At 35.8% G+C, this 15,858-nt stretch overlaps 1 protein-coding gene across 1 annotated transcript; it reads right to left on the bottom strand.

Annotated features, from left to right (window-relative positions):
• Positions 1-1,389: 1,389 nt before the first annotated feature.
• Positions 1,390-15,302, bottom strand: pigu (phosphatidylinositol glycan anchor biosynthesis, class U). Its single transcript, XM_077197873.1, has 12 exons — positions 15,108-15,302; positions 14,232-14,296; positions 14,064-14,123; positions 12,418-12,480; positions 12,156-12,265; positions 11,933-12,033; positions 10,722-10,819; positions 9,189-9,343; positions 7,011-7,154; positions 6,791-6,915; positions 4,907-5,049; positions 1,390-3,394 (listed from the first exon to the last, which is right to left on the bottom strand). Exons 1-12 carry the CDS (start codon positions 15,283-15,285, stop codon positions 3,281-3,283), a joined length of 1,356 nt encoding a protein of 451 aa, XP_077053988.1. The 5' UTR covers positions 15,286-15,302; the 3' UTR covers positions 1,390-3,280.
• Between the last annotated feature and the right edge of the window lie 556 nt (positions 15,303-15,858).

The raw sequence follows: 15,858 nt of genomic DNA, 5'->3' as shown, positions 1-15,858 counted from the left end.
CGGATATCTACCAAACAATTTACTAAATAAATTTGGCAAGGATATGCTGTCTTTATAGCTCTTCATTAATTCCTTTCATGCTGTACCTATCTTCTTAAATTATGTTGGCTAATATCACCATGTAAAAGATCAGCACATGACTCAACAAGTTTCCAGTTGCACAGGATGAGGGGCCCTTTTCAAAAGCGTTTCCCTTTAGTCTTTGACTATTACTACATTTGAGTCAACGGCACTCACAAAGAGAACCAAGTCTGTTATCACAATACATGGCTTCATCCGCTCAAGAGCCAAAGAATGGTGACATGAAAATTTGATTCAACAGGTCCTGTGTAGTTGTCCTGGTAACTCATGTTATGTAAATGCTTATGCAACATTATCCAGTCAGTCTGCACATAAACCACATGAGAATGAAAGGAATTGTGGTGGTAAGCCAACTTTAGTTTGAATAAGTATGGTTTGTACTGTATATTGTACACGTTGTTAGCATTAGATGAATCAAAAGTAAACCATAACTTTTTACAGCTTAAGATAGTTAATTAAAACATACTATTATTCATTTACTAACTTTAAATGTTAAAAATGTATGATTGTAGAAATTAACATTAACCAAGAATAATAAATGCTGTAAAAGTTTCGCTCATGGTAATTGTTCATGTTAACTAATGTGTTAGGTGTTAACATACACAACCTTATTGTAAAGTTTTACCAAACTTTGATTCCATTGACAGGGAATGACAATTATTACAATGTCAAAAAAACCTATCATTTAAATATTGACTTAATTTGACACTTCTATAGCTTAAGATATATAATATATTCAAATGTAAATGATCTAAAAAATAAAAGATAAATATGATGAAATATACAAAACAACCTGTTAGTTAAGTAATAATTAAATTCATTGGTAGGTCAAAGGACACCAAAACAAGGGAGAAAACAAGTTAAGCAGAGTCATTCTGACTTTCAGTTGGAATGATTTATGTACAAAGAAATGAATGTAAAAAATGATTGTAATTTGTGGCAAATGCAAACAAGGAGGTCTGTACAACTAGTTTTGACTATCAGAAGCAGGTGGGGTGTGGTTGCTCAATTTCAACATTTTTTTAACCATAGCTTTGTTTCACCGTCATTTGTCAGCTAGACTTTCAGCTCTCATTAACCTTTGCTAGCATTTAAAGGAATGTGTTTGCATCTAGAATTTGAAGAAAACTTCAAACATTACTAAGAAGTCTAATTCATCAAGTCATGATATCAGCAATGTGTTTCAACTGTGGCAAACAATTCCTGCTGACATGAGAGATTACACTTCTTGTTTCTCCAGGAAAACCCATGACAGGCTAAATCTCTTAAATCAAGAATCAGCATGTACTTTTAACAAAACAACACAACTGAGAAATAATCTTTATTGGCATTTAAATCACAACATAATTTACAAATCATTTAAAATCAGTGTCTTGACATCCTAAACGGCCCAAACTCCTTTCAGACCGAATGGGGAACCAGAGTAATGTGAAATGGAGGTCATGTAATGCGTAATACTTCAGTGTGAACATTTATGAACCGCTGGTAGGCATTCAAAATGAGGATCCTGAAAAAAAGTGGAATTAAAAATTTCATTAACAACTTAAAAGATTCCCTGCAGTTCCACCTATGATGCAAGCAGGAGAAAAGCCCTTAATCGTGCCAAGATTTTCACAGTTCCCAGTCCATTCGATTGTTTCTGGTACCAATAGCATATTAATGACGTTAAGTTTACGTAACCTTGTTCATCCAAGGTAAAACAGGGGAAACTGGTCGGTTAAGGTCAGAACCTTCAGTCAAAATGATAATGATTATACAAAAAAAAAAAAAAACCTTAATCAGTGTTTCGGTCTTGATTTCGAGTAACAATATCTAAATATCCACAATATATAAAATAAGATATAAGAAATAAAATATATAGCACAAAGTTTAGTTCTTAAGTTAACAAAAAAGTGAGGCTTAATATAGAAAATAAAGTAGACTATTTGCCAATATGTTAAGAAAAGTAAACTTAATTGAAAATTAAGCTTATTTATACTCAAAATCAAGACAAAAATGATTACAAGTTTTTAAATTATTTTCCTGTTAGTAACAGTATGATATAAAATACTGATGCCAATTTAGTGGTTTAAGGAAAATATGTTTGCGTTATATAGTAAGTATGTCATATAAGGTCAAAAAAGGTAAGGTAGCTTTTGTTTGTAAACGATTAGTATCTATATCTTTATGACTTTAGAGATGACTGCCACACACTAGACTTTGGATCAGGTGACCTCATAATCAAAGCCACCCGGATGTCTACACCTTCCTACCTGGCCAAAGGGCGGATTATTAAAGGAGTCTGGAAACAACACAGGCAATGGAAAATTTGATCATTTAAGGACTACAAGGAAGGTCTAACCACAAGATAGCTGAGTCGTACAGGTGTGCCCTGGAGTAAGATCAAAAGCACAGATCTACGTGAATCCAGACGGTGAATTCCTAATCCCAAGGAAATCATTAATCAGAAAAATGAACACAATTCAAATCATCGCCAATAAAAATAATAAATAAAATTGCAGTGCAGTTTAATCCCTCATTCTGTAATAACGTAAAACAAACAAAACTGTCGTACAAAAAAAGCACCAAATCCAGAAAAGAAAAGCAAGTGAAGCCAAGAAAAGCATTCAAAGAACATTCGAACATACTTCATGTTCTGCTAAACGTCCACAAAGGCTCTGAGGGGTCTGTCATTTTGAGCTCTCTGCAGTCAAAGTGTGTACCATCACTGCACATTCATGTTATACCCTCTGCTGACCATGACTTCAAACTGCACGTCCAACTAAACAACCCCGCTGTTTGAAAGGAGTTTAATAAAGGAAGCAAATCCTTTGAAACAAAGACAGACAACAAGCAAAGCAAAAGTGAAAATAACCATTCTCTCCACCTCTTTTTCAATGCATCATTCAAGGGAACCGAATAAAGTAAAAGCAAAGTTCCTGTATCATCACATGCCTTCAGTCAGTCCCATTATCAGAAAAGTCTCTTACAAAACAGCTTTGGTCCAAGAGGGGGTGTCAACATCCAAACATAAGGTAAAACTCTCAAATTTGCAAAAGAAAGGAACAGGTTTTGAAAAAAGAAAGGAGAGGGAAATTGAGGTGAAGTTAAAAGACCTGGGGAAAAAAAACTAGTGTGAATGGAAAGTTAAATAAAAAACAAGTAAAGATATTGGGAGTGTGAGGCAGTCGGTGAGATCTCTTAGTCCCGTGAAAGAAGATCACTTCAACACAAGAGTGGCTTCAGTGCCATCTTCCTTCTTCAGGTAGAGGCCGTGCGTCAGGTGATGTTCTCGACGCAGGTAGGCGTAGAAATAATCTGATACCAGGAGGATCTGTGGTGGCAAAAACACACATGACATTGGTTCATGTAGTCTGTAAACTTTACTGTGAATTTTCATAGTACTCACTAAATGAACTTTCAGTTTCGTTATGAGTGCAAACTGTGACAAATATGTGTTGAAAAGGTCATTTATAGAGGAAACCACATGCTTTAAAATCCCAGACGTCAAGTTGAATTTCTCTACAAAAAATGAGGGGTTTGTTGTCACACTGTGAAGCAGACGTGAGGTGCACGTGCCTCATGTGTAAGGCGTGCTGCCAGCGGTCCTGGTAAACCTAATACGGGACTGTTCAGCTGAAACTAATACAAGTTAATGAATTATGAAACCTCGTTGCTACAGCGATTTTTCCACTCACAATTTGTAAGTCAAGTAGCTGTAAACACTATCGTGTTTCAATCCAAAGGTTTCAATCATCAAAAGCTAGGAGTGGATGGCTATTTTTGCGGTTAACCATTATTTTACTAGTTTTTTTTGTTACACATTTCAATAGGCCCTTCTTTTTGGAATCTTTCTTGCAACCTGACACCAGGTTTTGTGTACTACTTCCATGAGTACAGGAAAATATCTGGCATGACAGGCTTCTGCCATGGTCTAATTAGCATAGAAACTGACTCTATCTTGAGGCTAAGAAAACTTCCTTTTTTGTTACCTTAAAGTAGGGGTGCCCAATCCTGTTCTTGGAGATCTAGCTTCCTGCCAAGCTCAGCTACAACCCTGATCAAACACAACTGAAGCAGCTCAATAAGATCTTCAGGAGCTCTTGATAATTACAGACGTGTGTTTGATCAGTGTTAGATCTGAACTCTTCAGTTAGGAAGATTTCCAGTAACAGGATTGGGCACCCCTGATTTATGCCTTCTACAGACTGTGTGATTTCAGCAATCTTATAAGATCATTACAAATGACATTGTACGACACGGATCTAATAAACTTTGGTACGACATATATGTAGACTAGACTGTTCGATGATGACACCTATTGAATCGTAGACTACGACACAAGTTAGTATAGAAGAATAAAATTTCATCAGCATGTGCTACTGGTAAACAAATAGAGCAAGATGAATCAAACTTTGGCAATTGTGCTTTTTATGTGATAAAAAAAGAGGAGGAAGCGAAAGAACACACAGGGCTTGATGTAAGTAGTTTTAAGTTTTAGCGTCATGTCGTGTTGATCAATACGCCATTTCATGTTGCATTTTTACTGGCTAGTCAGTAGACGTCGGTCATAGCAGCAAACACACTGTGAGATGATCATGCTAAATTTCTGACGCTGTTCTGACTGCTAACTTTGGTCTCAAGACCGTGACAACAGCCGTCTTTGAACCTCTCTCTCTGTATCACGTAGGACCAGAGCAAAGACTACCGGAAATGGCCACTATTGGTCGTCTTTTGTCTGGGACATCCCAAAATTGTACAATGTGTAATGGGCATGAAAGACTTGTTGATTAACATATCAATATTGCTTTTCGGTGAAGTGGTTTGTCAAGATGGGACCCTTTACCTGTCCAAAGTTGAAGAGCAATGTGATGGCGTAGTAGAAATTAGAGTTGGCACTCCCAGCGTATATCCACAGATGCCAGAGTACAGGAAAGAGCGCTGAGCATGCCAACAGCACACATGACACCAGAAAGATGTTTCTCAAAACTGAGATAGAGAAAGAAAAGAAAAAAAACACTCATTTCTACAATTCAATACATGGATCTGATTTCATTAAAAAGCTAGCTAGCAGATTTCAACTCACTCCACTTGCACAAAAACAAATAGAGTGCACATCTTTTTAAGCGTGCGTTTCACAAAGTTTGTCTGCCAATATAAGTCATGCACTCTTAAAAATAAAATTTCTGTATTGACATCAGTGGTTTTGTGAGGAAACTCTATGTAACGTTTCCATCACACAAACGGTTCTTTATAGATGAAAAAGGTTCTGTAGAATTTATAAATGTTCTTCCCGTTAAAAAAAAAAAAACATGGTTAACATGGAAAAATGGTTAAGACTGTTCCCTGAAATGTTTTTTGCATCACTGTGAAACCCCCCTTTTAGAACATCAAAGATTTTTTTTTATTCAAAATAATCTACAAAATCGCTGCAGAAAATGTGAAAATAGTACTGAAAATAGTACACACATTCTTTGTAAAGGTGCTTTGGAAAAGTGCTAAATATATGACACAGTAGCCTGGATGCCAGCACGAACCCCGCCCACAAAATTTTTAGGTCGGGAAGTTCGGTCTGGACTCGATCCATTGAGGAGCTATTATGCCCGAACAAAAATAGTTTGGACCAATCAAATTGTCAGGGTGGGCTTTACACGATGATGGACAGATGAGCAACGGGAACGTAACCATCCATGTCACCAAAGAGAACTTGGGTTGAATTCGTTTACAACAAAGAATGGCTGCCGGTGGAGAATTTATGTGTAGATTCAGCCATCGCGTCTGTTATAAAAGATGTAGACAGCACATTAATTTTAAAAGAGGAACAGAGAACCGCGATCAAGGCATTTGTCGATCAGAAAGCCGTCCTTCCAACGGGATTCGGTCTATCCAATTGGCATTGCAGAGGCATTTTTTTTCCTGGTTCGGATGAAACGCCCCATAATCACAGCCCAATGGAGCAGTATGCCCAATCACATTCTGACTAGAATCTGAGTATGACGACGTCAGGCTAATGACACAGTATTGAATATATACTCCACATTTTATTAATTCATGTAAACATGTCCGATGATGTTATAAGAAACATGCTGAAAGCTGCTGCAGAAATAAGGTAGTGTTGTTGAAAATTAAAGCATTACAGGTTTTGAAACCGGCGGAGACGACGGCACGGAATAAAGCTGGCTACATATTGTCATGTTGTAAATAAGACAACATCTGTATTGCAAACCGCTCTACGTTGCTGTTGTTGTTTTTGTTGTATGCCAACTAATGCAACATCACTGACATAGTATGAAGATATTATGGAAAACAAAAGAGCGTGAAAGAGAAAGTACAAGAAAGAGAAAGAGCGCCACGCGACACAAATCAGATCTGAACAGTTGCGATACACAGTGTGGACAATAAATAATTTTGATCAGATTCCAATTGAATACGCAAATAATTGGATTTGGACTGACAGTGTGAACATAGCCTTATGCTCACCAAGGCTGCATTTATTTGAACAAAATACAGTAAAACTGTGATATTGTGGAATATTATATTGTGGAACAGTTTTCTATTCTATTCTATTTTAAAATATTTCCAGACTAAATGATAACTCAATCAAATTTTTGAAATTAAATGCTCTCTAGTGACCTTTTATTGTTAAAAAAGGACAACAGCCTTTTGATATGCCCAAATTTCCTTTTTCATTAGGAAACCTGTTAACATATTTAAATGAAATGAGACTCACATCGGTAGAGGTGACTCCAGGCTGGCAAAAATGCCATGTAGAGGGCGACATCTCCCACGGTGGGGTACGACTTAAAGATGGAGATGATGGCAATCTGCATGAAGATGAGGAATACTGGATGCTCCCTGTTTGAATACATTTTACCCATAAGCGTGCTATACATGCTAAATGACACCATTGCTTTATGTATTGCTCATGTTCAGCCATACGCAGGACCTACTTGAGTTTGACGGAAAGTGGGATGGTGTAAAAAAAGACATTGATCTGGAAGACGCAAATGAAAAAGAGACGAAAGTGCTCAAACATCTCTGCGAAGAAGTACCAGAAGAGTCCGATGTTTGGAGTGAGGTCTGGAACAGAAAATCTGTGGGAAAACACACACAAACACTTACTGATATCTGAGTAAGCAGGGCTCGACAATAAGGACTGTCCGATGGCCCGGGCCAGTGTGAACGAAGCTTGCCCGATTGGACCAGTGCTGTTAGGGGTGTGCGATATCGTCTATGAGATCGTAATTATTGATTTAACGATCTGACATTATCGAGTATGTCCCTCACTTTACAAAAAACAAACAAAGACGCACCCATTAAGTGCACGAATACATTAACGTTACGTGATTTAAGTTAGTCGATTAGACTAGCGTGGGTGCACATTTAGAGTGTGCATTTTTTAGGCGTGATTAGTCTATTAAAATGCATTTAAAACGCCCCATATTCAAGATAAGGGGCAAAAACGCCCCTGTATGTCTTATACATTTATACAATTTAATATAGTTAACCAATATTACACGAAGAGCGCTGTTTTTCTCCAAATATCAGCATGATTACAAACGTGACATTGATTTTATACAACGTGCACTTTAATAAACAAACCAAAGTCCACATCACTGTTTTGCATCTCTGAGCAACACACGACGGTATGTAACACACGACTGAATCAGCCGCTTGAATGAATCGGTTGAATCTCATGACGCACTCATTAACTGTGACTTGCTGCCACTTCATAAGCGGGTTTAATTTCACATTTTAAGTATCTTTTAATTTTTTTTAAATAATTTCAAATAACAGTATTTAATTAACTTTTTATATTTTCATCTTTTCAAAAAATTATTTATGCATCTTTAACTGCTCTTCACTGATTAACTTTAATAAAGGTTGATCTAGTTCAATTTCTCTACCTGAAAATCTCCTGTTTAAACCTACATGAAAAACCTGAAAAGCACTGTTTATTTAATTTATATGTTTGTTCTGTTATATTTATTTGTACTATTGCTCGTAATTTGATTATTTGTTCCCATGTCATTACTTACTGTTTAAATAAGTTCATCTAGTACGTTTTGGTGTCATAACCTTATTCATTGTGGTGCAAGACTGGAAAACTACTTGAGGAACGAAATTAACATATTGAACTCCCCCTCGTGCACTATTGAGACGAAGGCCTCACCTCCCTCATCCTAATCTACATTTCTCCCCCTCATTCTTCAATCTTGCAGAGATTACCCAAACTCACCCAAGAATCTAAATGGTTTAATGTGAATGATTATCATCGAGTATTATACATGTTTAGTATCATTCGAAATGTCTCAGTGCGACTGGTACAAATGTCTCATTTCCAAAATAAGTAAAACAAAAGGTAATAAGGTTTTTAAGAGTTTAGAGATAACATGCACACAAAGGAGGGTGGGATGGTTAAACCCTCCTGTTCTCAAAAGGTGTTACCTCAAATATCCATTGTCTGTCTATATAAAGGAATGCAGCAAGGGGCTCTGGGCCTTTTCTGTGTCTCAGATTAGCCCGTGAGGCTGACAGCGGTCTCTCAGCCTCACGTATTTCTAATGTCGGGTAAGCATTTGATGTTTTGCATTGATTATCTTTGAATTGATTATGAAATTGTAATGATACATTTACCTGACATAATAAATTGTTATATTTGATTATTCTTACTGACTTTGACATTCTTTTCATTAGAGTTAAAAGGAATAGTCAAACATCGCTCACATATAATGATACACGGATATCATTAAAACCTTTTCATTTATGGAGTCAGATGAAATAACGAGAAAATATATATGAGAAAATGTATTGAATTTAACCAAAAGTACTTTGCCGCGAGAAAAGACAGTAACACGCAGAGACCTTCCGTGCTGGTCGGATGCCGGACTTTGGGCCGATCGAGCGCGAGCTTACAATGTATCAAAAATAATGAGAACAATACTAGGCTTATTTTATAGGCCCCTTTTCTTTTCTTTTACTTTATTAATTATTTTGTTATGGGGCCAGTGAAAATTTTAGCAGGGCAAGTAAGAGGGGCACGACAGGGCCAGTAGAAATCTTAGCGGTGAGCCCTGATAAGTATTTGATGAAACATAACAGAGTGCGATGTATGACTGCTGACTGACATGAATCCGTAGACAGAAGGGATGAAGTCCCAGGAGCCCAGGAGAAAGAAAGAGAGTCCAGTGATCACCACCAGACTGCCCACATATATGAACGCATACTGAAGAGTGAAGGACCAGAAACTGCTCCTCCTCAGGTTCACTGGGATATACAACCTCTGAAAGGGAGACACACAGAGAGAGGTTTCATTTTGGTCATCAGTGACTCCGTTTACATGCGCCCTCATATTGTGGCTTTAAAAAGATTTAGGCAATATGACGAATAAAATTTACCTCAAGTAAACACAATACTTCAATCAAATTGATGCAATTAAGCTCATAATCGTATTAAAATATATGGCGTGTGCCGTTTGTAGTCGCAATAAACAGGCATGTAAACACTTTAAATCGCATCTATATCCACTCAGACCAAAGTGCGCATGTGGACACATGTAACCATAACAGTAAAGAAGGCATCATATTTTTAGGGTGCTGAAGAAACCAAGTTCATGTGGACAACATTGACAACATGGACAACAGTATATTGATGGTCAAAAACATCGAAATGAAGACCGTTTTAGGCACATCACTGAAAAAAGTTCAATACGTAAATAGAAATGTGTTATGCATTTGACATAAGTAAATTAAAACAGTGGCCAGTAACATATCTACTGTATGTGAGTTCATCATTTATGCTGTACATTGGGGTATGTATTTAATAGCGGTCAAAATAGCCACACTTCTTAGTGAAGTATAAATACAATAATGAAAATTGCATGTAAATGGGAGTGACGAGGTTTTCTTGTGTCATGTTAACATCTTACTGTGGTTAAAGGCCCAATAGGGTTCACCGTTCGGTAAAACCGCAGTTTCCTCCTAATCTCCTCCATATCGCTTTAAAATATATAGTATTCTGTGTAGAATTCAAATGGGTCCGATAAGTTTTGAGATCTGCACTGACTCGCGCTGTGCTATCGTGTCTCTGGACCGGAGCAGACTGTGTAAGCGCTGCGGTAGTTCACGTGACACTAATGAGAAACCAGACTTCATTCGCCCCAATGGAAAGCATATTTACACTGTCTGAATAATTCCCTATGCCCTATGAAGTGCACTATGTGCCATTCATCCACCATATAGAAAATGGTAAATGTGTGAAAAAGTGACCAATTTCAGCCACAGCTTAAGCGTCAATATATAGTTTATAGTGGGGCGGGACGCTTCAGATTCCATAGGGCACTCGATTGGACAGAAAATCTGATAAGAAGCTGAAGTGCAGAGTGATGTCATCACAATCATTGATCATATTGGCGGAAGTGAGAGATGTGAGAAGTGAGAAGTTTTGAATGCGTTTATCTTCTATATCCGATTTTGTCATTGTTTTGGCGCACACTAGCTTGTAGATAACAGTAAGGCTAACATATTCATACAAAAAAATCAAAACACTTCCATTTTGATTTCATGGGGCCTTCAAGGCCTTAATCTTATTATTGGAAAACCCATTATGTAAACGTAGTCATAGTCATGTAAATGGTATCTGCACTGAATTCTAACTCTCACCTGCAGGAGGAACAGTAGTGCAGGAGCAAACAGGGTCAGAGGATAGATGGATTGATATGTGGCCAAGGCCAACATTATCCCGCTCAACAAGGCACTACCTAAAAAAAATAAAGACAAGAACACCATACACAGTAAACCTGTACATCTATAGACATAATGCCAAGCTCTATAAATAGTAGTTACTTATGACCTGCTGTCCATTTCTTAATAATTACCCAAATCAAAGACTGTTGAAGCTAAATGTGTTTCCGATTGATGTGTGCTGATCTCTGTCATTCCAGAATAAGACTGGTGATGCTTCATAACCATTACAACTTCTTTGCATATTTGCATATTACACACTACCATTCAAAAGTTTGGGGCCGCTAAGATGTTTTAAAAATAAATCTCTTATGCTCATCCAGGATGGATTTATTTGATTAAAAATACAGTAAAAACAGTTATATTGTAAACTACTATTATTATTTAAAATAACTGATGGCAAAGCAGAATTTTCAGCATCATTACTTCAGTGTCGCAAGAAATCATAATAATATGCTTATTTGCTGCTCAAGAAACATTTCTTATTATTATTATTAATGTTGAAAACAATTGTTTCAGGTTTCTTGATAAATAGAAAAGTAAAAAGAAGAGCAAGTATTTCAAATTGAATTCTTTTGTAACATTATACAGGTCCAGATTTACTAAACAGGGATAGCGTGCGAGCGCAAACAGACGCAGCCGGATCTTTAGGAGACATGCTTTTTTGGGGCGGTAAATGATGCCGTAAATACCAATAAATTGACTAGCACAAACAGAAGGAAATCACCTTGCATGATTCATTTAAATACTCTTCTCCCATAAATTTAGCATCTGAAAATAACTGTCTCCACGCCTTTTCAGCACAATTTTTTCTCCGCGTCTTTAGTAAATCCTGACAGTCATTTTTTAACGCCGAAAGAGGGTTTTCGCTGGCACAAGCTGTTAGTAAATCTGGCCTGAAGTCTTTACTGATCATTTTAACATATCCTTGCTAAATAAAAGTATTAATTTCTTTAAAAAAAATCTTATTGACCCCTGACTTTTGAACAATAGTGTACGCACATGCAAACAATGCTTGTATAGTGGCTCTATGCTATCAAGACGCAATGTCAAGACACAGTCACGATACTCTGGAAGTTTAGATTTTAAGAAGTTTGGCTTATCTTTAAGTGCATTAAGGAAACACTCACCTTTTAATGTACAGAGAATGAAGAGCGCAATAATGGCATTGTTCAGCCCACAAGTCGACTTTGCCACACAAGACAGGATGGTGAAGGGGTTCAACAGATAACTGGAAGACAATTAGTCAAATTAAAATGCATGCCTTAGTTTTCTGGCTGAAACCATATTGTTGCTTTATTTTAAATGAAAAAAGTGTTGATAGTCTTGATTTAAAGCTTGATCAGAACTTACAACATGGCAACTTTGAGAGGGATGTAGAACATCTCCTTAGGAGACTGAAGGAGCTCCAAACAGTCGGCGGGATACCGGTCCGATTCCAAGGCATATTTCTGTTTTCTAAACTATAAGATACACCAAGATGAAAGATATTTTAATATATCCAAAAATAAAAATACCAAAACATAATAATAAAAAATTAATAATAACAACTAAACATAATAAATGAATAGGCTCTAACTTCTGAAACATACACAAATATGAAGCTATAACTTACCACATTCTTGTTATAAGTCTGGATTGACAGATAAAGAGCCACTGCTGTGATTCCATCTGCTATCTGGAGATATAATCTTATTTGAGTAAGTTTACATGTGTGAAGTTTGCACAAAACACAAACACCGTAGTTCTATCATTCAAACACACTTTCTGCATCTTCAACATCTTGTTATGAGTTATGACATCTTTTTACTCCAAACCCCTTTTTGTTTGAAATTTACAACTAACTGGAAAATTGCACAGAAAATTGCATAGTAAATTACATTTGAATGAATGAATGAATGAATGAAGGAAATCTTTATTTCGAACAACAATTAAAATAGAAAATAATAAACATAAAAAAGACAGCAATATGTATGCAATATCCCAAAAAATAAAAACAAAACCAAGTAAAACCACACCCCCCCCCCTAAAAACAATTATATATATATATATATATATATATATATATATATATATATATATATATATAGCATAATAATCAACCTGTTCGAAATGGGATAGGTAGAAGCCCTAGACTTATCAGGACCTACCACTAACTACCCAAACCAAATCACAAACGAACAAGATAAATCCAACTTAGTATTTAAGATAATACAGAAAAAAACCTACTAATATAACTAATGCTTTATCCTGAAATTAAGATAAAGAAGCATAAACAGAAACCATTATCAAGCATGCTTTAGCTACAAGTTATGAGTTTCCATTCTCCCTCACCACCTCTGTACTTATCAAATATAAAACTTTTATACCTTTTTTTAAATTGCAACGTGTTAACTCTTTGTTTGATCGAATTACTCAGACCATTCCACAAAAGCACGCCACACACATACTTTTGAATGGTGAATACTGAATAGTTGTCAATAGTTGTTGTATGTTTCCAGGCAACTGTTTATTTATTGCTTTATAGATTACTTGCGCAGTCCTAAATTTAACCAGATCATTAAACTTTAGAGTGTGAAATTTTAAAAACAATAAACTGGTTTGCTCATGGTATCCCACTTTATTTACTAACCTAATTGCTCTTTTTTGAATTGTACTCAATGTTTGTAAGGTGGTTTTGTAAGGTGGTTTTGTAGGCCTTCTACACAATAATTTAAGTAAGGCAACACAAGTGAACAATACAAAATATAAAGTGCTTTTTTACTCAATACATGCCTTGCTTTCCCCATTACTCCAATACTCTGCGCTATATTTATTCTAACATATTTGATATGGGGTTTCCAACAGATTTTGTCATCCAGAATCACACCCATTTCTATTTTAACATTATTAATTTGTACTTTTACTTGTGTGTCAGTTTTAAGCTTTCCAAACAGCATAAGTTTAGTTTTATCTACATTTATCGATAATTTATTTAAGTCAAACCAATTCAACTTTTTAATTTCTGCTGTGACCACCCACAAAAGCTGCTTAAGATTTTCCCCAGAACAAAAAATATTGGTACCATCTGCAAAAATCACAAATTTTAAGAGGTTAGTCCCCCTACATGTGTCATTTATGTACATAATAAATAATTTCGGACCCAATATTGACCTGTGGTTTGGGATTTGGGATTGTCGCTACCACTTGCCTTTTTTGCACGGTCCAATATTGTAAGAAAACAGTAAAGACAAACAACAAAAATAAGGACTTAGTACTTACCATAAAAACAAGCTCTGCATAGTCGACCACAAAATGAAAGAGGTATATGATAAGGGGTGTCTGGAAGAAATAATAACAAAAAAAACTGACATCTGACAATAGAATTGAAAATTTAAAGAAAACAGATCAATCACATAGACACTGATGTGTAATTCAAATAGAACTTACTTCATGAAACACATCTCCTGAGTAAGGCGAGACCCCAAGATCCAACAAGGCAAGACCCTCCACAACTATTTAATCCACAAATTAATCATATTATTCATTAAACAACTAAAATAAAGAATTTGAATGACAATGACAGCACTGTCCTACAGTGTGACATGCTATACTCCATCTAATACTATTTTACACAACAATTCTTGTATAATTATTATACTGTACATACAGTTTAAAAGAACAGCATGTATTATAATAATTAGAATACTTAAACAGAACTACTTAAATGAAAGAATTGTCTTAAAAATAATCCTAATGTTGATCAAAGAAAGAAAACAATTAGATTAAAATGTACATTTATTTAAATTATATGAATTTATAATTATAATAATAAATCAATAAATCACATGCAGGGAAGTGCAATAACTAATACTATTGTCAGGTGTAAGGTCAAAAATCACATCACTTCACTTCAATGTGGACTCCAGTTAATCAATATTATCCACACTGTTTGTATATAACAATAACATGGATGATGGTCACATGCAAAATCAAACTGAAAAAAAAAAAAAATTTGCAAAAAAGCAATCAATGCAACACAAAACAAACTGTAAGTGTAAATATATTAAGGTGGGTGCCACAACTAACGTTAGCTGTGGAGTCCAAAATTGCATATTCTATTGATCCTGAACATTTGAGATGTGATATTACAGTGAACAATAAAGTTATTAACAAAAATTAACTTAGAAATACAACATGTGAACGTGATATGCAGTCAAAATCTTCAAAGCATGTCTTCATTTGACAGCTCAGCAATGAGGCTGCCATGCAAGAACAAATCATCAGTAATACATCCTTCTCATACAGAAATATACAAGAACAAACCTCGTTTCCACGCATTCAACGGCGACACCACCTCGACCCTTTCTGAAATTAATTCTGCCAAACTGGATCGGAATAAAACAGCTCTTATTGTCACAGCCACTATCAGCAGGAATGTTAAAGGAGCCGCCATTTTTGTCGCGAGGAAGAAACTGTCAGCGCGATGCACTCTGGGAAACATAGTTCACCACCCCGCACCTTCCTGCTTAAAGATTCATAAGGGAGAAAATAGAAGCTTCGTTAGTAGGACGGACCTGTAGTTAATGGTATTTATTAAAGTTTGTTAAATGGTCATGGATCTAAGTTACAACTCTTTCCTGAAGTGAAATTTTCAGATTTCCAAGATAGTTTTTGTGCACTCATTTAACACAGCAAACTAGACTAAAACATGAGTGTGTCCTACTTCAACCCATAATGTTATTCACTGGTCTACGAGATTTATTTATTATGTCCAAATAACATGCAAATGTTAAGAATTTATGAATTGACTTTTGCCTACATAAAAATATAGCCTACGTAGGCTATATTTACTCATCTAAAATACTTTTTCATTATGAAATTAGGATGTTACATTTTCATATTTTCTCCTTCATTGTAGCCTAATACATTTTACAATAATTGAATCCAGCTGCTCAACAAACCATTAGGTAAACCTGTAACATTTGGTAAACATTTTAAACTGGTATCATTTTTTGTTAGTAGTAAAATATCTAAATGACATGTTTGGATACTGCACGCATACCGATAGGCTACG

The sequence above is a fragment of the Siphateles boraxobius genome, unplaced genomic scaffold (genome assembly GCF_051911475.1).
Source record: "Siphateles boraxobius isolate OS27281-9 unplaced genomic scaffold, OSU_SipBor_1 41, whole genome shotgun sequence".
NCBI lineage: Eukaryota > Metazoa > Chordata > Actinopteri > Cypriniformes > Leuciscidae > Siphateles > Siphateles boraxobius.
Note: the sequence above shows the minus strand (reverse complement) of the source record. Positions and strands in the feature narration are given on the sequence as shown.